Source organism: Lepidochelys olivacea (assembly GCF_965140295.1).
Source record: "Lepidochelys olivacea isolate rLepOli2 genome assembly, chromosome: 2".
Classification (NCBI taxonomy): domain Eukaryota; kingdom Metazoa; phylum Chordata; order Testudines; family Cheloniidae; genus Lepidochelys; species Lepidochelys olivacea.
This window is the reverse complement of record NC_140412.1, coordinates 83,094,936-83,122,589: the sequence shown is the minus strand read 5'-3', so window position 1 is coordinate 83,122,589 and position 27,654 is coordinate 83,094,936. Positions and strand designations below refer to the sequence as shown.

Genomic DNA, 27,654 nt, shown 5'->3' with positions numbered 1-27,654 from the left:
CAATTCAGTTATTCATGCCGTCAGTTGGAGGTAAAACATGCAGCAAAGGAGCAGGGGCTTAACACGGCTAGGAACGGTTTAAAGCCCGAGAGAAAACTCGCTATTTTCGCTACTGGGTGAAAGTACGTCAGAAGTGGGGTGCGGGGGAGGGGAGTGACAATTTAAAATGAGCAATTTAAACCAACCTGTGGTTAGTGGTTTTGGAACCAAACTGAAACGAAAAGAAGGGGGGGGGGTTGCCTCTGACACAGTACATAGGATTTTCTTATCGGAGTCTACTGGAGAAAATAAAATGAAATTTGTAGCCTGGCTGTACAGTAAACAGGCAGCTAATCAGTGATGAAAAAGTTTTGAAGTCTGGAGGGTCACATGCAGGTCACCTTTGAGCCATCAGAGCCACATCTCTGCCAGGCTAAAGTGTCTCTGCCCGTATCTCCCCTCTTCTCTCCAGCCGGAGCAGGAGAGAGATCCTGGAGAAACACGCAATTCCTTCGGATACAGGCATGTTCTTGCCTTCGAATATTGAAAGGAATCCCAGACGAGTGGCGTGAGGATATAGAGTAGCAGTGTTTAGCGGGCACAACACCCATTCAAGCAAGAAACTTGTTATGAAATTGAGTGAGGGTCGGGATAGATCCGAGACGCATTCATCGAAATTTCCGCTCAGTGAAAATCCAGTATCCTCCCATTATATCAACCATCCGGGGTGCCTGGCCATATACCGATGTAATACTTTCTGGTTTACTTTATTAAGGATCTGCTGGAGAATGTAAACGACAAGCCGATTGCTTTCACCCACTTCAGCAGAAACATTTACTGCTAACAACCATCATGGAACGAAATTACCGTTGTTACATATCATTAAACCTTATGGCAGTCTGTTTGGGTCTCTCACTTTAACAAATCTAAACATGACTGAGACGTATTCTGGGTTACTGAAGTAAATCAATTGGAAGCCATGCAGCTGCATTCAAGAAAATGGTCCGGTGTCCAGACCTCTCTGCCTACTATTATATTGTTTAACTTGCATCTCAAATTAGGGGGAAAACCCCTAATCATTTAAATCTCACACTTGGACATAATGAGCAGTATTAGTCAGGCAGACGGGAGCTGAAAGGAATCTCCCGCAATTCAGCAAAGAAATTATTTCTCCGAAAACAGGCTCTTTTTCTCCACAAGAAATCCTCCTTCCATATATACAACCAAAATAAAGCAATGCATTGAAACTCAAAGCACCGAACCCGCGCTCTCAACAAACTATTACACCCCATATTTTATCCCCAATCATGCAAACTGTTCGCTTCCCACTCACCTTGCCCGGAAAAAAAAAACCCTCTACCCAAGATAAACACTCTCTATCAGCAGGTTTTTTAATTGTGTCTGTCGGAACGAATAGTTTCTGATGGCTACAGGGAGGGAGACATGCTTCATCTAGCCCCTTGCTACAGATGACTCTCTTTCTGTACAAACTGATGATGACAGATATCCAGCTGATAACCTCTGGGGAACGAAGTTATTTTAATTTCCAGTCACTTTCCTGCTAAGTACCATATCAGTTTGTACACAGCTGAGATAAGAGAAAGAATAAGAAAGAAAGAGACTAAAAATGTAGCCATAATGGCTGGAGTGGACGGAGTGGGTTCTCATATCCTGTCTTTGACTTTACCTGAGTCCTCCTACAACAAATCGAGGATAGCTTTGATTTTACCAGAAAAAGCCTGGGGACGTTTTGATGGTTATTCACCTGATTTCTTAATGTGAAGGTAAGGCAAACAGCGTGTGGCTCATACAAAAAGATAAAGGGGCCGATTCGGTATGACCTAGGTGAAGTTCAGTCTATAGAACATCATGGCCCTTGACTCTTTAAAAGTAATTTCCCGCAACCTGCGGAAAAAAAAATACGGGAAGGGAAACTGATCGGTAAAATGGGTTTTTAGTGAAAACAAAGCCTGACCCCCTCACCTGGTAAGGGCAACTCCCATCTTTTCATATGCGGGGTATTTATACCTCCCTACTGTATGTGCCACTCCATGCATCTGATGAAGTGGGTTCTAGCCCACCAAAGTTTATGCCCAAATAATTTTGTTAATCTCTAAGGTGCCACAAGGACTCCTCCTTGTTTTTGCTGATACAGACTAACACAGCTACCCCTCTGAAACCTTGTCTATTTCTGTTCAGGGAGAAGAGAGCGATGGATGGATACTTAGCTAGACAGAATAATCTTGGGGAGAAATATAATTGGGCAAAGGGGTTTTGATGGTGCCCCAGTTTGCCGTTCTATCAGCATGCAACTTTTGGATTAGTCGCTGATCCCCTTTTGTAAGCATTTGCCTGACACTGATATCTCTGAAAAGTGGTTTCTGATCTCTATCTCCCCCCGCATTCAGCGCGCATCCCATTGTGCCTGCGCAGCCCCTCACGCCAGCGCTGGGAGCAGCGGTGCGTCTGTCCTGTGACTCGCCCTGGGACTGGCACCCCTCCGGAGCGCAGTGTTTGTTTAGGGCTCACTGAATCCAATCAGGACTTGCTGGCTGCAGTTTTCCGGCAGGGCTGTGAGAGGCGCCTCCTCTCTCCTTTTTATACCATGCGCCGCTCGCAGTAGCCGCTGGACTCGAGTTTGCCGCTCTCCTCTCTCCTCGCTCACTGGATTAAAGCCTGCTGAGACCAAAGCAAGGAAGCCAATGCGAAGCAATCACGAGAGGTTTGCTTACTGATTTTGTTTCTTCTTGTACTCTTGATTTAAAACACGATCCGGGCTCACTGAGGGTTCTGCTGGTGCACGAGGAGTTGCTCTGGACAGACTTCTGATCCCTTTGCCTGGAAGCCTTATCTACCCGCCCCTTATCTCCTAGTTATCTTGCAAAGGGAGAGACGTATTTTGTGCCTGTTTGCAAGGGGGGTTTGTGTGTTGGGACTGATATTCATGTGGTTATCTTAAGAGTCCCGAGGTGGTTTGGGAAGCTCAGAGAAGGAAACTTGCGCGTCCACTTTTGTTGCTTGAGCGGCTGACACTTCCCCCTTCTCCAAACTCTCTCTGTCGCTTTCTACCCCTCTCCTCCAAGGACTTGGCACTGGGCTGGGCTGGGGGTGTGTGGCCTGTTTAATACGCTCGCGGTGTGATCTCCGCCGGGGGGCCCAGCTGGTCTGACGTGCCGCAGTTTGAGTTTGTTGATTGTGGATTGGTGCCATTTCCAAGGTGTGCTATAGTGGGTTTGGACTTGCAACTCCACAGGCCCGGAGTAAGTGGCGCAGGCTGGCACCAGCTTCCTCCGAAAGGTACATGCCCCTCGCCCTTAGCAGATCGCCTTTCCTGGGTGGGCTTTGCACACCCCGTCCCTTTTGCGACCTTTTGTCTGAAACAAACAAAACCGAGGGAAAGACACGGATTGATGGAACGCCGTGGGTCTGTTTCCCAAGAGCTATAGAGAACCTGCCCCGTGCCATTGCTAATCGCTTTCCCCGTGGAAGGAATTCAGATGACTCACGCATCGGAAAACAAGGAAGGGGCGCGTGGGTAGCCGACAATAAACGGGGCTCTCCCCTTCCCCTCTCGTTTTCGATCTGCCACCCAAGATAAGGTGGGGACGCACAGCCTGGTGCCCTGCTCCCTGCCTGCTCTTACCTATTGCTGGGGGCAGCTGAGCCCGGGCCGCTGGCGCGCCCTGCTAGGACGCACGCGGGGCTGGGGGCTGCGGGGTGTTAATGACCTTTGCCGGCTGATCCTTATTCTGCCCGGGAGCCAGACAACGCCGCCCAGGCGACAGGAGCGATTAGAGGGTCCCCTCGCCCCCCCACCCCCCCAGCGGGTCTCAGCAAAGAGGGAGACGCTGGGGTCTGTTTGCTAACTGGATTTTTTCTTCTCTTTTGTGCCCCCCCCGGCTCCCCCCTCCATCCCCTCCCCAGAGGCTAGACGGGGACCTGGATGGCCCTGACTGACGGCGGCTGGTGCGTGGTGAAGCGGTGCGGCGCGGACGCTGGCGACTCCTCCTGCCCCTTCCCCGCCAGGGAGCCGGGCCCCTCTCCGCCCTCTCCGGCCTCTTCCTCCTGCTGCTCCCCGGGCGAGCGCGGCTCCTCCAAGACTCCGCAGCACGAGCCCGAAGGGACCCGGCCTCCTCCCGCCGCCGAGGGCAGGTCCCTGCTCGCCCCCTACGTGCACTTCGGAGCCCCCCACGCGCCCAGCCTGCCCAGCTGGGAGGACATCCTGCTCTTCACGGATTTAGACCAGACCAACAAGCTGCTCTGGTCCAGCCGCGGCTCCAAGCTGAGCCCCTTCGGCGCCGAGCAGCCCGAGGAGATGTACCAGACCCTGGCGATCTCGGCCAGCCAAGGGCCCCCGGCCCCTTACGATGGATCTGCCGGCAGCTTCATGCACTCCACGGCCAGCTCCCCGGTCTACGTGCCCACCACCCGCGTGGGCTCCATGCTGCCCAGCCTCCCCTACCTCCAAGGCAGCGGGGCCGCCCAGCCCAGCCACCCGGGCAGCAGCCACTCGGTGTGGCCCCAGCCGGCCTCGGAGAGCCCCTCCTACAGCAACGGCAGCGGCTCGCACCCCTCGGGCCGCTTCCCTTACTCCCCCAGCCCGCCCATGGCCAACGGGGCCTCCCGAGAGCCGGGGGGCTACAGCAGCAGCCTCAATGCCAGGGACCAGTACAGCCCGCTGGGCAGGCCTCTGAACGGATCTTACCCCGGCCACTACCCCTCCTATGTGGGACCCCAGCTCACCCCGGCCTGGCCCACGGGACCTTTTGAGAACTCCATGCTGCACTGTCTGCAAAGCCGAGCCACCCCGATCCCGGTGCGGGCTCCCAGCTCAGGTAAGAGCGCCCAGACCCCGCCACGGGCTTGGGTCTGGGTGAAGGGCCGGCCAAGCTCTCGAGGGCTACAACAGGAACTAAATAACCCGAGGGAGCGAGAGAGAGGATTTCCCCGCCAGGGGAGGGGAGCTGGGGCGGCATTTTTTGCCTGTGGCCAGCCTGTGTTTTCTGCTGCAAGGCTGGGAGCTGTGCTCGCAGAGAGGGGAGGAAGTGACAGGGAAGCAGATGGCACTGAAGTATAATTATTAGTCCTTATTTGTGTATCCTTTGAGGAGGAGGACTGGAGGAGGTCGGCGTCTTTGGAGAAAATGTGAAGATCCTGGGGCGTGTGGGGTTTGTGGGTTTTTTAAAGGGGAGGATAAAGGTGCCAGGAGGAGCCCTTGTATTAGCACAAACACAGGCTTTGAATGAATATGCATAAAGTTTGCTGAATAGGAATCCTAAAAGGCCGCGGACCTTCAGGTGTCTTTTGGAATAAGTTTTCTCTCCTGAGTTGTGTGCAGGGACAGTGGTTTGGAAGGGATCAGTGGAAGTATTTTGAGACCTCCCATTCTTTTGGTGTTTTTGAATGGTGTGGCTTTGGTGATAATGGCAGGCAGGGGGCCGGTAATACAAAAGTATCTTTTGGAATAAAAGTTACTGCCTTGCTTTTTGTATTTTTTTTTTAAATGGCATCAATTAGAAGTATTTTTCATCGGCGTTTTAAGCCTGTTTTTTTTTAAAGAAAAGAAAAGAACTGGTTAATGTAAGTCACTTCCAGATGTCTCTTTATTGTATATTTGTGCTTCCCCGTATTAACATAATCCGATTAAGAAATAGTGAAAAAATGCAGTGTAAATCACATCTTCTATTCGAAATAAACGATTCAGGCACATTACGGAGACTCGTTCAATGGATTTTTGTGATTTCCAAAGGCAAATCCAAAGCCAGTTAGTGTTAGCAATTTTTAAATTAAAATCAATGGGAATTTCTGTTTTAAAACCGCTGGCACAGTCAGGCTCCCAGTGGCGGAATGTACTGATGGAAGCGTCTTTTAGCAAAAGAAATTATGCGCGTCATTAAATTAACTGTGGGGTTGAAGACTGAGTTACTTTGCGATGATTTTTGGTTATTGCAATCTCTTCAATTTCTTTCAGTCGGAATATAATTTTGCGCTTGCGTTTGCCTGTCACTCTACTAATAAATATTTTATGCACATGGATTCAGTACAATTTTCCTTCTAAACAACAGAAGGAACCACCTAAAAATCTTTTCATCGCTCGATAAACAATCTTTCTCCAGTCCCCCAAATGCAACATATTTGATTTAGGCATTTTAAGTCCCACTCTCGTGTTTACTAACGTGACACAGAGAATGAAGATGATTAATTTTTTAGAGATAGCAGTGAAAGAGCAAAGCAAAGCAGAAAACCCTCCTCCTCTCATGCAACACGAACGTTGAGTGTCAGGACTTTCAAAGTTAAAGTGTAAAACACGGTGATAACCGGCCTGGATCAAACCCGCAAGGAAGCAATCATATCATCTGCCTAAGGAGAGGGTTATGGGAATGGAAATGCTCATAGACGAGTGAGGGCGGAGGGGAAAAGGCTCATGGATAGGTTTGAAGAGGAAGGAAGGAATGGGCAACCCTAAACAGAAAGAGGTTAAGGAAGAAGGGTTAGATCTGCAAGGAAGGGCGAGCGGACACATTTCTGTCCCTGGATCTCTTTCTGGATCACTGATTCTCCTTCGAAAATACCAGATGTACTTTCCTTATGTATTCTTCAAGAAACTGATTTGATTCTTGTTTCGTTTACACAATGTTAAAACGATTAAGTCGGTAGTATATCCCTCCCTGGTCCCTACAACCTTGTCTTTGGAAAAGCGGTGATAATATTACATGGAGTGTAATATGTTTAATTCCTGATTTAAAACGGCCGGGAAAGTAGCTCAGCTAATTTCACGGGGTACATTTTAATGTTTCTAACGGTATTCCCCCCTAAACTTTCCTGAAGATCAGTTTTGTGACCAAAAAGGTGTGGGCATGTGCAAGACGGGGGGAGGCATTGGCTGCTGGAGATACAGTCTTCAGAGCGGGGTTAATGTCTTCTTGTGAAGGAAATAAGAGACTCTAGGCAAGATCCAGACTAGGAACAATCAAAGTGTGTGTGCATCCGAACTACAAAGCGCAGGTGTCCTGTCAGTCACCAGACCTCAACATCTCTTTCTTCTCCCCTCCTCCCCCAATCAGGTTTAGACTAAATTCAGAGTAGCATGTGAATGCAATCTGTTTATAATGTTTGTGGGCGAGGTGATATCTTTTTATTTATTGGACCACTTCTGTTGGTGAGAGAGACAAGCTTTCCCGCTTACACAGAGTTGTCCTTCAAGTCTGGGTAAGGATAAACTCTGGGTAAGCTCCAAAGCGTGTCTCTCTCACCAACAGACTTGGCCCAATAAAAGATATAACCTCACCCACTTTGTCTCTCTAATATCCTGGGACCAACACGGCTACAACTACACTGCATATATTTGTGTGAGAAATATTATCTCAGCACAAATAACCTTCTGTATGGTTTCCCCATCAACTAGTTTATTTAAGAGGATTTCAAGGTCTAGTATATGCTTGATATAACATTAAAATAGAAGCAAACAAACCGATTAGAGTCCTCCACAAATTGAGGTTCTCTTATGCTATCCATTCTTAGAGTTCCAGCCCACAGCTTTAACTCAGAAACATCCCCATTGGCTTGGGCCTGTAATATTATAATAATTATGGCACTTAATGTTCTGGGTGCTTGCTGTATAATACAATAACCATAAACGGATATCACAAATAAAATGTACAATATCTACTATAGATTTGTGTAGGTCTCCTAATATTTCCATGAACGCTCTTTTATTCCCGGGTGGGAACTCAAAGGAGAGAAGTGTCTCTGTTAGAGAGGAAAATAATGGATTCGGGGAGATTTGCACAAAGTTAAAAAAAACAAAAAACAAACCTTAAACCCCACTACCGATTCCATCACATCACTTCCGACTAATGATAAAAAATTTTCTGTTTCTGCAAGTTAGACTCCCGCATTTAAAATGGGTCCAATTATAAACGTTTTATCAAATAAAAAGATCAGCGCTCAGAACACATGCAGTGTGTGCAATCAAGCTCTTTGTTTAAATGTAAGGCAAAGAGTATCGTGGAATTCTCATAATTTAACGGAAACAGAATTCTCATAAATAATACAATGACAGAATTCTCATAACTTTACTTATAAGAGTTTCTAAGCTTTTACTGAACAATTAAAGCTATATTCTTTTATTATAATTATAAATATATCTAGCATGGATTAAGGAAGAACTATTCTAAAGGCTAGAGATATATTACCTCCATAGAATTTCTTTCCATAGGTATGAAGGTAACATTTTAAAGTAAACAATTGGAAAAAATAACTGTTTAACTCCAGTGTCCTTGAAGCCTTAAGCATTTTACTGATTACTGTATTCAATGGCAGCTTTTAGTGCAAAGATTAATAAATCTTAGTGATGTGTTAAGAGTTACAAGCTGACAGTGTAATTTGAACTGTGGTCTCTGGACTCTGCCATGTTCTGATTTCATTTGAACTTGTAATTTTTGTAAATGAAGGGAGGAAAAAAATTTGCAGGGAGGGGGACCAGGGAGGGGGAAATACAATTTCTTTCTAGGCGAAGTACGTTCAGTATAATCAAACAGTTATATCAAACCCTTATTTGACATTTACAAGATCTCTTTCACTTTAGGGAACACAAAGCTAATATGTGAAACATAAAAGAGTAACCTCAAGACGAACAAAGTCAGGTAGAACAGGGCATTAAAAGGAGCGAGAATCAATTATGAAGCTACACTTCTGCAACAATGGCTTCCTCCTCTCTTAAACTAAGAAAGTGATATGGAAGTAAAACATTTTAAATTATCTCTGTATAATATATGGGTGTGTATATAGACACACACACACAATTATATAAATCAATATATATATAATTGATATATATATATATATTTGTGTGTGTATATATATACACACACACATATATTGTACAGAGATAATTTAAAATGTTTTCATATATATAAATTGTTCTCTATCTTTAAAATATGGAGAGATGAATCAGATAAAAGAAAGGGTTCCACAGGAGGAAATGTTTGATTGTTATAGTTGGGATTTATTTATTTATTGCCTAACATGTGTATCTTTATTAACTGTTTAGTAATTAATAGATCCCTGTGATAAAATGTTAGGTATTTTTCCACTTAGTATATTTCTTAATAATGAGATTTAGTTTCTCTCCCCCACACACAACACTAATCGTTGTCTCAACTACAGATTTAGTAAAATCCAGTTAGCAAAGACTTTTTTTGTATTGAAGTTTTAACAAGTTGTAATGCGTTTTTTTCAGTAAGAATCTAAAACGATCAAACACTTGCTCAGTCGTGAGTGAGAATTATTTGACAAAAATAACTTCACTTCCAATTTACTATGATTACAGTTAGACTCCCAAGTGGACTTTGGAAGGTGGATATTTTGGCAACGAACATAAGAGCTCTGAACACCAATCTCTGCCCTGTGTAAACGCCTTTTAATTTATTGCTTCTTTCTATACAGTAAATAAATAATTTAAATTAACACCGCGAGCAGTTCTGATTGAAAATAGATTCTGTTCAATATAGGCAATATACGAAAGGTTGGTAAAATTCTGAGATCCGAATAATTCCGCCAGACTAAACGAAAATTGGTAAATATCGCACTGTCTGATTTTCAGTTTCAAAAGTTCACGATTGCATCTTTAACTGACCCAACCGCCCTGTCCTGCGGGTTTTCGCTATGGCAAAATTCTCGTTGTGATCAACGTGCGAAGGATCGGGCCGTAGGGGGGAAAGTCCCACCCCGTGGGTTGTTACCACGATTCTGTTTTTACTGTGTGGCATTTTTGTCACGCTCTCTCACGAGAGGAGCATGTGTATCAAGGCCAGGCGGGTTGGAAACATCATCAGGCGGTGTTTTAAACAGCGCTGACCTCAGTGGTGAGAGATTCAGAGTCGTGCCTGCAGCTGCGTTGTGGCCGGAGGAGCTAAGGGCTGGAGACTGGGGGGGGGGGGGGGGGGCGTGGGTCAGCCTGGCCTGGGGCTTCCAGATCGCGAGAGAGCCCCCGGGGACAGATGGTAAACGGGTCACTTCGATTCGTCTGCCCAAGGCGCATTTTGCTGCCACAGGGGACAGCCGTGACCTGAGCTTGTGCTAGGCTCCGAAGAGCAAATGACGACGCAGGATGGGAGTGGGGGGCAGGGGGGGCGCGGCCGGGGTATCTCGGTTCAGCCGGGCCTTGCACGACTTCACTTTAAAATGGCTCTGATGAGGATGAGTCAAAGGGAGGAAGCAGAGGGCAAAGCTCGCTGGGGCTGGGCAAGTTTCCTGCCGCCGTCTTGTTGCGCAATGCCCCCAGCCCTCCCCGCAGAGCCAGCGATCTCTGCCCGCTGATTGCAGCTCGCTCCCCCGGGTCTGACAGCAGGGGATGGTTGTATTGTTAACTCGCCTTCCTTTGACTGTGTCCCCCTCCTAGACCTGCTGGAAGATCTGTCCGAGAGCCGGGAATGTGTGAACTGCGGCTCCATTCAGACCCCTCTGTGGAGAAGGGACGGCACCGGCAACTATCTGTGCAACGCCTGCGGGCTGTACACCAAAATGAACGGCCTAAGCAGGCCCCTCATCAAACCCCAGAAGAGAGTGGTGAGTGAGTGAGCGCCAGGCACAGACGGCTGGGAGCCAGCCCCATTCCACATTCCAGCCCCCCCCCCCCTCAGAAACTGGAGTCACACCTTTTGAGTGTGAACGGCTGCTGACGTCATAAGCCTTCAATACCGACCCCCTGTTCCTAGGGCTTGAGCCTGCAGTCCTAGCTCCCACAATTTGCCCTTTAGCTCCCTCTGCCCACTCACACAGTCCCTGATCCTGCCAGGAATGTAGGGCTCAGTTCTGTTCCCACTGAACTCAGTAGGAAGACCCCCCCCCCCCATTGACCTAACTATGCAGCGACAGGGCCTTCAGTGCCCACAGCTTTCATTGGAGTCAGTGGGAGCCCAGGGTGCTCAGCACCTTGTAGGCTCAGGGTGACCCTGTCCTGACCGGCAGAAAATGAGTTCAACACAGTGGAAAAGCCCCTTTAACGTGGGTGAAGTGGCAGACTAACCTGTGAGAAGATGTGTTAGCCTTAGCGGGTTATGCTGTAACCTAGGTTCCCCCTATGCAGCCCTCTTGCTGTCCTTCTAGTGCTTCAATCCAGCGTTGCTGCCTGGCTCATCTTTAGGTCATAATTATGTTGGAGCATAAACAGGGGAAATAAGAGTTCTCCCTTTGGGTGTTTTTTTTAAAATTGATAAACCCCCATCAAAGAAGCAAAGCAGATGTTTAAAGATACACACTGAAAATACTGGAAGTTTCAGCTTTCGGAGTGTTGAAAATTGTTTGTCCAGGGGGCTAGAAATTCCTAAAGATCTACCTTGTTTGTGAAGAGCTTATTTCTCTGGATCTCTGGGATTTTTGTTTATATAATTCAAGGAAAACCAATTGCTTAAACAAGATAAAAGCCTTTGTTTTTTTGTTTTACGCCTAAAAATGAACCATAATTTGTCAAAAACACACATTGAAACCCTGGGGGGAACAAACACTACAGACCAGAACCCCATCTTATAATTCAGCACTGGCACTAAAGAGGGAAGGAGAAAATGGAACAAGAGGGAACTGCAGACAGGTTTTAATAAATCTGTGTTGAGGACAGAAAAGAAAGAGAATTCTCCTTTCGATAATTGCCATTAATGGGATAGTTATAATAAGTGATGTTGACATAATCCAAACCAGGGCTTGGACCCCCAGTGTCTGAAGACAGTGTGACAAACTGATCAAGCTTCAAGACCCCTTCAATCACCCCAGCTGTTGCAGTTCCTTCATATTTCTATTGTATAAAAAGAAATGCCATTCTTTATTAAACAACAATTCTATCACCATCCACTACAACATTTTCTGTAACTGGAAAAAAACCACCTGACAAGCTTTTAAAAACCTGACAAGCTTTTAAAAGCCACATTTTCTTCATCATGTCAACATTCATCTAGTGAAATGCCTGCTCTTAAGCCAAATAATTCATTAAAAGCAAAAGTTAATTACTGTTGAATGCTCAATTTCTTAACTGGTTATTTAGCAAATTTCATTAAGGCTATTTAGCAGGAAAAATGCAGCACATGGGGTCAGATCCTCAGCTGGTGTAAATGATCATAGCTTTCCTAACTTTAAGGTCATGGAACAGATATACTCCAGCTGAGGATCTGGTCCATGGTGTTCCTGGTTTTCACTTTTGTGTGTGTGTGTGTGTGCATTGCAGCAATTTCAATCTGACACCTCAATGAAACAAAAGTTTTACAGTGTTCTATGAAAAATATAGTCATAATCTATTCCAAATGCATACAACCAAATTATATATTATGTATGATTGTATATTCATACATCTGTAAGTATATATAAAAAATGGTTTGAAGATGATAAGCATGTTTTGGCCCTTGTCCTACTATTACTGAAGTCAATGGTAAAGCTCCTGCAGCAGGAAAGCCAAGATTTTTTTTCCATTTTAGTGCCAAAACTTTTTGAAAGTTAAATAGTTTTTTAGATAAATTAGATTTTACTACAACAGCGATGCAGAAAATTATAGAAAACTTTCAATATAAAATATATTGAAACTTATGCTAATTTTCATGCAAACAAAAATAAAAGAAAAACAAAAAAATTGTGATAAGATCCAACTATGTAAATTTTAGAAAATGCAGCGTATACACTGGGGCCAAATCCTGTTCACGTTACAAACACACAAAACTCTCTTGATTTCAACAGTCATTTTGCTTTAGGAAGGTAAGCAGAATTTGGAAGCAGTGTGTATCTTTCATTTTCTTTTATTAATTAATACAACAAATTCTGTTTCAGTACTAATTATTTGTTACAGTACATTCCGTATTGCCTTAAATTGGTACCGATTGAAACCACAGCTTGCTGATTGTCTACAGTATGCAATCAGTAATGACTTTTAGATTCAAAGTTCCCAGTCAAAGCAATTATATTTAATTTATAATTCTCTTTACAACTGTGATGTAAAGTTACAGCTCACTACTTAGTTACACAAATGGATAGAATTCAAGAGACTTGACTATAGCTCTGAAAAGTACTTATCATTCTGAAAACATTATTTTGTGTTTTCTGTGCGGCAGGTGTGGTATCAAAGGTCTCCAGATATTTCGAGCAAACCAACAGTAAATGATACAAATGGAAAGGGCCCAAGAAATTAGTTTTTGTTGTGGACTCTTTCTTTATGGTCATGATGGGCTGAATGCAGTGCACTGAAACTGACTGCTCCATGCTAATCTTTTCAGCCTGCAAACATAGCTAGTCCCAGATTTTTTGACATTGCAATACTTTGTAAAATAACAGATTTATGATGTAGCTGGAATTCCTTGCTTGTGATGAATGTGAAAGAGAGCGCTTGTTACAGGAACTTTTATAACCCATTCACCTTCATTTCACATATTTATGAGGACTGGCTTCACTTATGATATATAGTCTGCAGTCATAAAGCTCTTTGTTATATGGTATTTTCTGATATAAGGTTGCTTCATCTTGGCTCCAAACTCCACTGAAGAGTGTCATAAATGGCTTGTTTATAATATGGACCTTGCTGTCGCACACCAATTTACTGACTTCCTAGAACATTCACACAGAGAGAGAGAGCACTGTTCTGTAAAGCATGTTCCTGAAGTATGTTGTTTTTCACTTGGTGATAAATATGTTTTTACAAAAATGACACTGTTTGTTGTACATATTAAGTCCCTTTGATATCTGTTCCATATTCCTTTTCCATGTCAAAACAAAAGTTTGCAGCTGTCAGCCCTTCAGGTGAAGTTCAGCTTGTGAAAATTGAGCTGTCTCTTTGCTTTAAACAGAATCCCTGCCATACTGGAATGTTCATTTTTCACTGCTGATGTAGGAAGGTCATTAAAAGAAGCTGATTTTTCTCAAACCAATTTAAGGCAATGCTTAAAAAGTAGGCAATTTAAGGCAACACAAAAAACTGCTGCGTCAAAACGATTACTTTACAGTAGCACATTGTGAAAAGGGAGAGTGCTCCAATTTGGATGGAAATCTGTTCAAATCCTTTCATATCCAACCTATCAGAGGAAGTGATGATATCCCATGGTCTAGACACACAACTGGTGATCAGAAACTCTTGAGTTCTAATTTTGCCTCTCCAGAATTGGGAAAATCACATTACCTCTTTGCATAAGTTTCCTTGTTTATAAAATGAGGATAATAATACACACACTCTGGGGTGGGTGGAGGGCTTAATTAGATTAGGTTTTGAAGCAGCTTACAGAAGCTGAATGTTGTCATACTGACTTTGTATTACACATAGCTTTGGTAAACCAGTTACCAGTCTATTCCTCTCTCCAGCTGTTAAGTGGCAAACTACATTTGTTTATATTTGTTTGTTTATGTTTTTGTTTACTTGTGCTTGTCCCCTAGCCTTCTTCGAGACGGCTTGGTTTGTCTTGTGCCAACTGTCACACCACAACCACAACCCTGTGGCGTAGGAATGCAGAGGGCGAGCCAGTATGCAATGCCTGTGGCCTTTATATGAAACTTCACGGGGTAGGCAGCTATTTCAGTCCACATTTGATTCCTGTTTCGTAAGGACCCAATCCTCGTATGGAACATCCATTGACTTCAGTGTGCTGAGCACTAACAGGGGCAGGCTCCACGGGCTTGAGTCTATGCTCATTGAAGTCAATAGCAAAGCTCTCTTCGACTTTAATGTTGCAGGATCGGAGCCTAAATGAAGCCATCTAAAGATTCTGTAAATGTATGTTAAATTGAAGAATAAGAAAAAAATTATTCGGAATGGCACTTGTTAGTAAATTGTTGGTTATACTTTTTCAGCAAATGTAGAAAAATAATGGTGTAAGAAAATAACTGTACTGTGAATATAATGGAATCCATTTAGCTCTAGACTCTGGGAAATCTTGTGACTAAAGTTATGCACATGTATAAGTCTTTGAAGGATTGGGATTTTAGAATTTATCAATACTTTGTCCAGCATTTTAAAAAAAGAAATTAAGTGATGGTTATAAAACATGATCATATCACGTACATTAATTGATTATATTTTCCAAAGCTATTTTTTATTGGGTAAGTGATATTAATTTTGAATACATATTTTCTATTTCAAAGGTATGTTATTTGTGCCTTTAATGACCCAGACTCCAAAGCAGCTATTTACGCATTTTCTTGGTATAAAGATAAGCTTGAATATGATGCATTAGTTCACATGGATAAATACTTAAAAAGAATATATATTACGTTTTAAAGACCCATCCTACAAGCACTTACTTAGGTCAAGGCCTGTTCATGCACAACTGGAGTCAGTAGGAACAGGATTGGGCCCTTCATGTGTATCTGTTTTCCAGGATCAGCCTCTAAATCCTTAGGATCCAGTCCTGTTGTCCTTACTTAGGAAAATCTCTGGCTGAAGTATATGAGAGTTTTGCCTAAGTAAAAACTTCAGACTTTTTGGAATCACTGCTAGAACAGTGGAAAAATTAGGTATTTTTTGGAAAGTAGAGTCTATATAATCATAAAAATGCTTTAAAGTGTTGATTTCAATTGATTTAGTTGGTAGCACCATTTGATCTTATGTTAAAATTTGGTTTCTGCTGAGTGCTGTACATGAAAAACTTTATGATCTGTGTTCATTCTCCCCACCTTCCCCCCCCCCCCAGGTTCCTCGGCCTCTTGCCATGAAAAAAGAAGGAATTCAGACTAGAAAGCGAAAACCAAAGAACATAAATAAGTCAAAGACATGTTCTGGTAAATATTGTAAGACAGGATATTTGGATGTAAGGATTTTGTCATTCTGGAAAATATTTGTTTCTAATCACAGTTACTGCTGTTGCAGGTAACAATAATAATGCAGTTCCTATGACTCCAACATCCACGTCTTCTACTAACTCAGATGATTGTAGCAAAAATGCTTCCCCTAGCACACAAACTACAGCCTCGGGGGTAAGTGATAAAATAGTATCTTTATTTGTAAGCAAGCTGATCGCTGTACAATATGTTATCTCAGCTTTTATCTTATCTAACAGTACAATAATCTAAACAAACTTTTCAGTTTTGTTAGCTGATACAGGAGCAAGATTTTCTGAGGAAATTACATATAAATGTAAACAAAACGACAAGCTGGAGTACTTTACAGACCTCTTAATTAAGATCTATATAAATTTTATGATTAAATCAACCAAAGCTTACACAAAAACATTTTGTTTTGAAGAGTTTAAATGGTTTTATCTTAAAACTGTTTTTTTAGACATAATAGCAATGCACGGCATCGTGACAACATCAATAACATTAGTGCACATAACACAGATTCCTTGAATGCTGGCCAACGTGCATGTCTAATTCAAAGCACCACCCATCTCATCTTTTTCAAAAGTTATTTAAAAATGTGTGCATGCGTTACACACACCCAACTCCCTCCCCCAAGCGTAATTTAAAGTCTCACTAAAAGCAACAAAACTCAGTCCTGAGGTCTGTGTACAGGAAAGATGAATTGAGATGTGCACTTAGGGCCTGATCCAAAGCCCATGGAAATCAATGGAAAGATTCCCACTGGGAGTGGAGGCTGTTCAGTACTTCACAGGACTGAGCCCAGGAGGTCCACTGAACAATATCTTGTTTATTTCAAACTCTTATTTTCATCTACACACCACACCTTCTTACCACCCCTCAGATCAGCATTTGGGATAATACATACTATAGTTAAAGTTGAAAAGTAGTTTAATTTATAACCTCTTTTATTTATCTACACCTCCCCCCCCCCACACACACACACCGTCGCAGTCTTCTGTATTCTTCATTTACTATATCATTTACTTTAAAAGATACCCTTAGCATGGCTTTCATTGTTCCTTTATTACTAAAAAGAAACTTGTTTATCATAACTCTTTTTTGGTATGTTTCCCGATCCAAATACCTTTCCGTGGTTTCTTTCCTGAAATATGCAGTTTCACCATAAACAAAACAAAAACAAAAACAAGTTTTGTTGTTTGTAGACTTATTTACAACAATCCTGCTCAGAGATGCTGGACTTTTGTATCTGATGCCAGCAAGCGATGTTATTAAAAGGCTGTATGTGACACGAAAGAATTCAGAGAATTCAAACAATAAATAAAATACATTAAAGGAAGGGAAATTTGAAACTAAAACAAAGGTCTAAAATGGAAAATTATTAGGTTTCAAGCTCCCTCTGTGCCCTCCCCTCTCCCAAACATTTGATAAGAAAATCCACTTAGATCTAAATTCACCACTAACTTCAGTGGCATTGGATGAGACCTAAACCAGTAATAATGGCAAGTAATCTCCCACTTGTCCATTTTGAACCATGAATGCACATTGTAAGAGTTGAATCTGCGAAGTAGTTGGAATAATGGCATGTACTATATATACCCATGTCCACGCACTTGATCTTATAACCTTGTTTGCTTTAGGCAGTCAATAATTAACATGTGAAAGGAACAGGAGAGGCAAGAAGATGCAAGCAGAAGGTCATGGTCTTTAAGGCTTGATCCTGCTGCCATTGAAGTCATGGGGCGCTTCACCATTAACTTTAGTGGAAGTAAGCTCGGTCTCTGTGTCTGAATCACAGGAGTTGGTGAGCATGCTCAGGACCTGTTGAAGGCAATGGGAATTAAGGGCATTCAGCATCTCAGAGCAATGGAACCTAAATCTGATCACATGTAAAAAAAAATTATATTAATGCCAAACCTCTTTCTCCCTCTCCACCCATTCAGATATTTTTTTCATGAGAATTTAGAGCTGATGGACTGATGGCCATTCTCTACTTATTATTAGAACAGGTACAGCCCAGACATTAGCAGTGCAAGCTTCCCCCTGCTGATCTACCTGTATCAGCTGGAAGAACTGCTCATAGGGATGACTCCATGCCTATTTAGTCCTCGGCTTTTCTAGCAAAAATGTTGTCATTTAGGGCCAACTGTGCTTTTGGTGTTTTTGTAATGTGGACACATGTTCACTGGGAATTATAATGAACTATATATTCTAACAAACTCATTCCATGTAGCTCACTGTATTGACACATTTTTGACTGCCCTACTTCTTATACTTTGAGGAGTAGAAAAATGCTAAATTGACAAAAAAGAACCAAAATACATTAGGGAAAAATATATGAAGTTTTAGAAACTATTGCCTGAAATTCATAGAAATGTTATTGCTAGATGAATCATTTAGAGAAAATGAATTCCTTTGCTGGTACAAGAGTAATTTGTTATGCTTTTGCAAGGCTGCCAAAAGAGTTCCTAGCAATGTGGAAATCTAATGGGAATGAAATTCAGCAGAATTTGTTTCAGCAAGATTCATTTTCAGCCCTACCTTTTCCGTTTCCTTTAAAAGTAAAATAAATGGGGGAGGTGGGTGGAGGGAGAAGGTACTTATCCTCTGAAAGGCAGTTACTCAACTGAGCAGCTTTGAAACTGCACATTTCATACAGGGAATTTTACTGGCTGCCAGCCTTGAGAAAAGACGATGGCTTAAATGTTGATTTTATGCCCCTAGTTGAAGAAGTTAAAAAAATTAAAACATATGATTGATTAATAGCAATGGGCATGAATTATAACATTTGGATCCAGCTCCAGACTTAGACCATCCCAATGTTTGGAAGTGTTTGCATCTGAGCTTTTGGGATGACCCATTATAAAGATGGGGGTTCTTTGCAAAATTCACATCTGGATCTAGGGATTTTAGTTTGGGCCCATTTCTGTGTATAAGTACTGAGTTTTCTCCATTGTTAATATGGACCAGCACCGTTTACAGGCTATATGAAGTTGCTTTATATCCTTATAAAAGAATATTTGAAACTTTCAAAACATACTGCCTCTATATCTTGAGACACATCATCCCACTGATGCCCCCCGTTAAGTGCACAGAGGAGAAAACTGCACACAACAATATGCTGAAATAAACTAATATAAAATTCATATGCCCCAGTCCACACCCTTCTGTAGATGTGCAGAGGCTGCAGTGGGCATGGTTGCCAGCAGTATTCCATTACCCCATTAGGACAAAACACAGTGTAAGGACTGTTACAAAGTCTGCTCTTTATGGCAATAGATGGAGTCTCCATGAGCCAGAGCAGATGTCAGTGAGGATACAGCAACAATGAGGGAATTCTCCCTTCAGTAAAGCGTTGGGCCTATATAAGAGCTGAAAGAGGCCCTGAACTCTGTGGCAAGAGGAGCCACTACAGCACCTGGCATTGGAATTGCTATGGTCATTGTGTCTTGGGCATAAAATATGGCACACTCATATAGCAAGTTGTCTGGATGATGTAAATCCACATCAGAGCACAGCAGCCAGGGCCCCACTTCTCCTGTTGCCGTTTGTGCAATGAATAGGAATCTTGGTGTGCCAGTGGGAACCAATGTGCACCACAAATGGTGCCTTGTAAAGCAGCCTGGATCGTGTCTAGAAGTGCTGTCCTTTACATCTGTTTTTCTGCTTTGGGCCAGGAGAGACCACATAGGGGAGCTTCTTCTGCCTACTTATGCTCCCTGTGGAATAGATATGATCACCCTTTCTGCAGCATGCCAGTACTTTGTGCGTCCAGTGTCCATGAGGAGCACCTGGGCTTGCTTTCACGGGGACCATGATGGTGCTCTACATTTTGTTGCAGCTTATGCTCCTGGACAGCACTTCCACTCTTTTGAAGTTCAGCCCGCATCATGGGTGGACAGAGACTGACGGGGTCCTTTGTCTATGTTGTCCTGGTCATGATAAATTTTAAGCATAGCAGGCCAGTTATTGCCCTCACTTACACCCATACAACCCAAGCAATATTCCTGGAACTGAAGAACTCATTCCTGTTTATCTGGTAACTGAGTGGGTGTATGTAGATATATGTGTCCATTAATGCATAACAGTGCAATTTTGTGAGTCTGTGCAGCAAAAAAATTGAGTCAATGCCGTGTAATTTAAAATCTTAAGGACATTTTTGTTTGGTTGGTTTTGTTTATTAATGAGCGGAAACGAACACAAAATTTTTCTCAGAAGGGCCATACAAATAAATATTGTGATAGTCTAATGTCGGGCCTCGTCCTGCAGTCCTTGTGGAGGAAAAACTCCCATTGATTTCACTTGTAATTTTGCTTTTAGAAGGACTTCAGGATTGGGTCCTTAGAGTGACAATAGCATGTACAGCAGTCTTGCCAGGCTGGAATATTGGCTGTCTTTTGGAAATTAGTGACATATTAACCATAGATTTATTTTGGTATAATATAAAGGAGAGATTAGAGTAAATGTAAACTTACACATTTCTAGTATAAGCAAAAGGAGTAATTACACCAGCATTAAAAATATAATTCTACATAGTGGCAATGTCACTGAATCAACAGAATTCCATTTTTGTTATATTCATACTTATTTTTAAGTCAATCATTGTTAAGACAAGATTACAGCAGAAAAGGAAACAATAGTATTCAGAAGAATAATATTCAGAGAAAGTGCTATGGATAGGCAGGCTTACAGGAGAGCCACGGACACTGGAAAATTAAGGGAACCCCCAACGTTTACCAAATCAGGTTTTGTGTAACAAAGAACTTTTGTAAGCGTGCTTTGAATAAATAAAGGTTATCACTGAAGCTGAGCCAAGCCAGGGCAATGCAACAGGATGCACATCATTTATCAGTAGAGACTGGCTTACTATAGATCTAGCCATAAACCAGTAACACCTAGAATTGATATAGCACTTTAGATCTTTAAAGCCCCGTGAAAGTACTAACTAAGGGGCAGCTCATGGCACTTGGTTAATCCCTGCTCCCCCTCCCCAAATCTCCTCCACAGCCTCTTTGCATCTCCACTGCCAGCATGGGGGCGGGGAGATAATAGGCTGCATCTCTAGTATTCTCTCCATCACCACAATGCAGATTGGTAGGAAGTGGATTGAAAGACGCAGGGAGTGGGTGGAAGCTTGACTCTGTCCCCTGATATTATGGCCTTCACAGCTGAGTCTGTGCATGGGGTTAGTAATCTGTCACTGGTTTCAGGGCCAGTATTAATAGTTGGTTACTTCCCCCTGGAACAAGTGGGAGCAGGGAAGGAATTCTGCCTCTCTTAGTCGGCAAGGCTGCCTCTCACAAGATAAAACTGGCAGCAGATTTTTAGGCTTTAGTGTAAAAAATGTATGTAGTGGTGTCTGTCTGTGTCTTATATTGTTGGGGAGAATTTTAAGCGCAATGCCAGTTAGGCAGAGGATTCACTACAGCTTTGGGATCCCACCCTGACACTTCAAATTCCTTGATCTTCCTTCTCCAACTCTTCCAGCCTGACTCTATTCAGTTTCTGCCTCTTGGACAGAGTCTCACACTCTCTCTCTGTGCCATGGCTGCTCTGAATTTGTCCCCAAAGACCTACACATGGGGTGGAATTTACATGGGTAACTTAGGCTGAGCGTTGCAGTACCCAACGTTTAGGTGTCCTGCTGCCAAGTGGAATTCTCTATCCTGAATTAGGTGCCCAGGCTTCCTATACAAGACATGGGGAGAGTTAGGTGCCTGAAAAGGGGATTCAAAAAAGCCAGCTCGCTGGGCAGGGAGCTGTCTAAGCTAGCCAGTAGGAAATGCCAAGGAGAGGGAGTCACCTAAGCACCACCTCTCCGAGCAACTTAGGAGTCACACTTTGGATCCTCTCCTGGAGTCAAATACCTAAGCCAGGTCAGCTCTGTCTCCCGTGGTTAGAGCACATGGTCAGGATGTAGAAGACCCGGTTTCAGATCCCTGCCTGATGTGAAGCAGGGATTTGACCCCAGGCCTCCCGCCTCCTTGGTCTATGGCAAAGGTTCCCATAATTTTTTTGCTGCACCGACCTTTGGAGATTCATGCCCCATGCACACTCACCTCTGTACAGGGGAAAGGCCCAAAGGGGGGGGACTTGGATAGTGCTGAGGTCAGAGATGCCCAGGAGGTGGGGGAGAGGGGAAAATTCCCATGTGACTAGTGAGCTCCAGGGTGCCTCCCCTGCAGAGGGGGATCAGCTGCTAGGGCCAAGGGGAGGGCCCTGTGGGGAAAGCATGGATCCCCTGGGGTCAGTTTTGGGCAAGGGCTACTTAGCCTAAGGGTAGCTTCTTAGCCCCATAGGGTGAGGGGGAGACCAGAGCCACGGAGTATGAGGGGATTCTAGTTCAGTGGGCAGCAGATCCAACCTCAGGCACCCCCCTACCTAACCACACTCACCTTGGCAGCAGCAGAACTCCCTGGTCTCCCACCACCCGGCAGAGCTACCACCTCCCTCCCCAGGCCCTGCTCCCCAGAGCAGCTCCCCCCTGGCTGGCCTGTCACCCCCCAGCAGAGACCCCCCATGCCCTGACCCCTGCTTCCCCAGCAGAGCCCTCCCCTTGCCAGTCCCCCTCCCCCACACTCACAGCGGTGCTGTGTCCAGTGTCAGAACTGGGGCCGTCCAGGATGCCCTGGAGGATGGGGCAGCAGGCCCTGCCCACAGCCCAACCCACAGAAAGATGCTGGAGTCCGGGGACCAGCCTTCTCCTACTCCCCACCCCTACCCCAAGGCACTCTCATCCCCCTGATAAACTCATCATGCTCACCCCCAGCAGAGAAATGGGTTGAAATAATCCACAATAATACATTAATAATTAACGTAATAATAATACAATAATACAGTTCGGGGACTTATAGCAGAGATGTTTAATCACGAGCAGACCTGCGTAACCTAATGATTCAGCCATGGGCATTTCACCACGTAAAGATTATTTTCCATGTCTCACTTTAGGAACTCCCCAAATTGAATTTGTCATGCCATTAACTAGGAATGGTTTCTAAACTAAGCTGCCCTGCCCATCCCCCTCCCTCCCACACCTTTTCTCCTCCCCCACTTCATGCTGGCTCATTTTAGGAGCTGGACCCAGTCTGGGTCAGGCACTGATATGCAGCCTTCAAACCGGAAGTGCCTCCGCATTCTCTGGTATCTGCGGGAGCGTTAACAGATAAGACACAAATGGGAACACAAAACAGATCTCTCTGCTCCACCCTTGTAGAATTGAATCAGGGAAAGAGTGAATTACTTTTTCCAGACAAGGAAAAAGCAGGTGAGCTGTTTACCCGAAGGAATAATAGCAGCAGGGAGAGGTGAATGGGAACCTTTCACACTAATTTCTAGTGTACACAATCTTTGCAAAACTTGTTCAAATGTAAAAATATTGTTTTCCTGTAGTTTAAACTCTTTCCTCCCAGGGAGGGTGAATGTATTTTTAAAAATGTCTTTCTAGTTAAAGAGGAACCTATGTTATATATTATAGATATAAAAGCCTCTTCCCAAAGTGTAGGCTGCTCCATGACCATTAAAGCAGGACAAATACAAGGAAAGTCCTGGGGAAGGAGAGGAGACACCCATGGATCTGACAGCACACCACCAAAGGAAAACATTATCTTTCTTTTAAATTTTATATATTGAACTTACTTGTCCTTTATTTATCAGGGCAGTGTGCTTCCACCCTGCGCTAGCTAAGTCTCCAGACCATTTAACATTCTGCTGAGATTACCAATAAAGAGGCCAATTAGACTGGTTGCTTTTTGTGATGTTCACTTCAAATTGGAATGAGAGCATCAAACTCTTTTCAGATGGGCCACTGACCAGGCATCAGTTAGTAAACTTTGATCACTAATGACAGAACTGGATTTGAATCACCAACCTACAAAGGAAAGGCTCTGTGATCCAAACCTTGCCAGACTCACTCAGTTTTTTACTTAAGCAAAACTCCCAAAGATTACAATGCTCATTTTGACTGGGTGCAGTCAAATTGGTTATATCCCATAACCAATAACATAAGCTCTCTTCTACAACAAGAGACTTGAAGTAAGCATGACAAGGTGGTTGAGGTAATATCTGTTATTGGACCAACTTCTGTTGGTGAGAGAGACAAGCTTACATGGAGCTTTTCTTCAGGTAAGTGCTGTGTAAGCTCAAAAGCTTGTCTCTCTCACCACCAGATGTTGATCCAATAAAAGGTTATTCCCTCAGCCACCTGGTCTCTCTAATATCCTAGGAGCAACATGGCTACCTCAACACTGCAACAACAATTGAAGTAAGGATAGCAGCAGCCATGGTTGCTATCATTCATTCCTTGCACACCCAAAACTCCTATTGAAATCAGTGGGTTTTGCAATATGGTATTATTATTATTATGTGAAAAGGCAGTGCAGCATTCAAACAAATTATTAGCGTTGATGGAAAATTTTCATACAAAACATTTTTTCCATCGGAAAATGGCATTTCTCTGAGGTTGAAACTTTTCACGGGAATGTGTCAATTTCAATGACATTTTGGTTAGAAAAAAAATTGTGAGGAAGCATGTTGATAATGTCCAAACATTCTATTTTGACATCTGAAATGGAAGCTTTTTTGGTTTGAAATGACGTTTTGCTTCAAAAATGATCATATATTACAATTTTTTAAGAAAATGAAACATTCTAATTTAATCAAAATGAAATGTTTTGATTGACCTGAAATAACTTTTTTAAAAAAACTTTTGGTTCACAGAAAATTTCAAAATTTGGAGCTTTTTGTTTTGATTTTGAAATGTTAGAATTTTCCACTGAACAGAATTTCTGGTTTCTGATCAGCTCTGCAAATTATCCGTAAAATGTCTTTTCAGAGGAGCACGGGATTCTGATGTAAATAAAACATTGTGAAACATTTGAATGATGCCAGGGTAAATGGACCTTTTAAGAATGAACTTAATTTCAGGAGTAGCAATAAATCTGCATCATAAAGTGCACTGTTTTTAATCAGATAACATTTATATCACCCTACAAATATTTATAACAGTAATATATTTTGTTTTACTGAATAGCAGTATAATATCTAATAAATAAAACATAAATATAGCAGGAGAAGTAAGCATACTGTCTTGTGTTACCTTGTGTTAACTGGTTGGTGGTCAAAGTCAGATCTTCTGAATTATTTTTTATTAACATGGATACTTTCTGAAGTACTTCCAGAGACAATTCTTCTTCAGGTTACACCAATGGACCCTCACTAACTTTCAAGAGCTCTGCTGAGGGGGAAACTGGACCCCAGTTTACCACAGGCAGAAAATATCAGCTGACCACAAATATCTCTTTCAGTGGAAAAAGAAATTTAACCTGGGGCAAATTTGTCTCTTCTGGTGGATATTGCCACCTTTCACCATGAAGACTCACAAAGCATTGTGGGAAGCCGCCCTTGAACAAAAGTGGAAATTTCCATAAACATTTGGGCGAGTCTCTGCTCTTTATATATGAGAACTGCTAGTTTGGCGCCGCTCCAGGTGAAGATCTGAGAGATGGGCCTGAGGGAGGTTTTCCTTTTGTGTGAAATGATTGGATTAAATATATGTACTTTCCACTTAAATAATGGGCAGGCTATTTCCACAGTCCCATTGTCAGCTATTCCCTTTTATAGGAATTTGGTCCAACAAGTATCCATTTACAAGCAAATTAAGATTTTAAAGTCAATTTATCCAAGAGTTAATTTCTCATGAAGTCAGCTCTTAAACATTTCCTTTATTAGGTGAAATGTTGCCTCTTTCTCTATCTGGCACTGAAGTTTTCCTTTTCAGCAGATCTCCTAGGTCACATGGAAAAAGTGGATTGTTTTTATCTTTGGAACTCTCAGCTTCTCTGTTAAAATAAATGGACTGACTATTATTAGATTTCAGAGTCACATCCACCAAACCTTCCCTGTGGTTTGTCTCACTGATTTAGATCTTTGTAGGGTTGCAGTGGATAGGAGGGTTGTAACAAATCCAGGCCCACTGAGAACTTTGTGGTTCAAGCTCACCATAACCAATCCAAACTTTATGGTGACAGCAAGGATGGAGCTAAGACCGTCTTGGTTCGAAAGCATAGGCCTCTGCCACTTGAGATAAACATGAATCTTTGCTAGCTGTCAGCAGTATGGGGATGATGTCATACATCTGAGTGGTTCTGGCCAAGACTGTGAGAAGTGACTAATTATTTTGGCTACCTCTGTTTTTGGGTGCCCACTTTTTGAGGCATCTAAAATGAGTTTAATTTTCAGAAAGTTCTGAATACCCACTTTGTGAATGTCAGGCCACTTATGTTGTCTCAAACTAGGCACCCAAAAATGTAGGCACCCGAAATCAGTAGCCATTTTTGAAAATCTTGGCCCGTGATTCCATCCAGTAGGGGGCACTAGAGCACACCCACCCACGGACTAGCACATTACAATCTAATCATGCTAATTTCCATTTCTTTCGGCTTGTCCAGCTCTCCCTTTTTCTGGTAGATTATTTCCATCTTTTGAAAGATAATCATGTAATATTTCCCAAATACTGATAGCTCTTGAGGTGGGACGATGCCAACAGAAGGGTCCGTTATATACTGGGGAGAATGCGCTGGCTGTCCTGATGGGTTTTTTTTTCAATCAGAGGTTTTGAGGTACAAGAGCGGCAGAATGGGGTCAAATCCTGATCCTTCATACAAAGGCCAAGCAAATCGGCTCTGCTTGGAGTCTGGTGCACCCAGTGGACAATAACATTTCTGCAGAATTCTTGGCTTTAGAAGCACTGCACATAGAACACTTACTTCTAGTAGCTTTCATGGAGCTCTGGCTCCATTTTTCACAAAGGCAAATTCTTTTCAGCTCTCCAGACTCCCGATTTGTTTAATTGATAGGACTGAGTTAAAGCACACTTATGTTTTTTTTCCTGTTCTCCAGGCGGGTTCTTCAGTGATGTCTGGCCAAGGAGAGAGCACCAGCCCTGAAGGCAGCACACTCAAGTATTCAGGTCAAGAAGGGCTGTACACAGGAGTCAGCCTGACCTCCACAGCTGAAGTTACAGCATCGGTGAGACAGGATTCCTGGTGTGCCCTAGCTTTAGCATGATTCAGAGAAGATGAATCTGGATACCTGCACTGGGCTGCAGCCTTTAGACGTCCACACTTGTTTTTGTTTTGTTCTGTTTTATCAGGAAGTCTGAGCAGCAGGGAGAGTGCTGGCTAGAACATTCCTCTGATGTTTTTGTGCCTTAATGATAGAGGTGTTTTTTCCAAAGAGGTTCTGCCTTAGCATCCAGCTCCTCATCTATGCAAGAAAAACAAGGGAAAGTGAATCTCTCCCAGGGTAAAATGAATACAGCCAAAAAGAGCACCCTAGAGCTTTTGTTAGGTTCCAGAAATACATCTTCAAGAAATCCAGCAATGCTGCCTTTTTGATTGTATGTTTGTTTTCACTCTCTCACTTCTCCAAAGAATTTGATTGGTGTAGTCATCTTTTGGGAGGGAGATAAGGGAAGCCTTTGATGATAAGGGATAGTGAGATAAATTTAAGAAACCGCTAATGTGCGTATTGCTTATGCCAATGCACACATCTTGAACTAAACCTTTGATGCCCTCTCACAGGTCAGTTCTCCTGTTAGCACTGTCCGTATCCAGTATGCCTCCATTACTCTGTCATTTTCCTGCATCAGAGTTCAAGTACACCCATGGAGGAAATCACAATGTTTGGTACAAGTCTCTCAAGGTCGAGTCCGTTAATGAGATCTTTTGTTTTAAAATATTTACTCACTTTGCAAGACTGCATTATAACTTTTAATGTACACTGTGACTGAGGTTTATGAAAGTTAATATTTTGTGACTGAACTCTATATAGTCAGTCAGAATTTGTAAACAGGGTAGCAATCAGATATTTTTCTTCCATATATAAAATAATTTTTTA

At 42.9% G+C, this 27,654-nt stretch overlaps 1 protein-coding gene across 2 annotated transcripts; it reads left to right on the top strand.

The window, feature by feature from the left end:
* The first annotated feature begins 2,557 nt into the window (after positions 1-2,557).
* GATA6 (GATA binding protein 6) lies at positions 2,558-27,654 on the top strand. Of its 2 annotated transcripts, none has more exons than XM_084621250.1 (7): positions 2,558-2,701; positions 3,904-4,814; positions 10,382-10,548; positions 14,380-14,505; positions 15,633-15,720; positions 15,809-15,915; positions 26,656-27,654. In XM_084621250.1, the coding sequence occupies exons 2-7, from the start codon at positions 3,923-3,925 to the stop codon at positions 26,821-26,823; spliced, it is 1,548 nt and encodes a 515-aa protein (XP_084477376.1). In that variant the 5' UTR covers positions 2,558-2,701; positions 3,904-3,922; the 3' UTR covers positions 26,824-27,654. The 2 variants fall into 2 exon arrangements, with proteins under 2 accessions (XP_084477376.1, XP_084477377.1); XM_084621251.1 differs by lacking the exon at positions 2,558-2,701 and adding an exon at positions 2,722-3,276.

Excerpts from the sequence above, each read along its gene's own strand:
- GATA6 (XM_084621250.1), top strand. The coding sequence starts at position 3,923 with ATGGCCCTGACTGACGGCGGCTGGTGCGTGGTGAAGCGGTGCGGCGCG. Across the intron at positions 4,815-10,381 it reads GGTGCGGGCTCCCAGCTCAG|ACCTGCTGGAAGATCTGTCC; the intron begins GTAAGAGCGCCC and ends TCCCCCTCCTAG. Across the intron at positions 15,916-26,655 it reads CACAAACTACAGCCTCGGGG|GCGGGTTCTTCAGTGATGTC; the intron begins GTAAGTGATAAA and ends CCTGTTCTCCAG.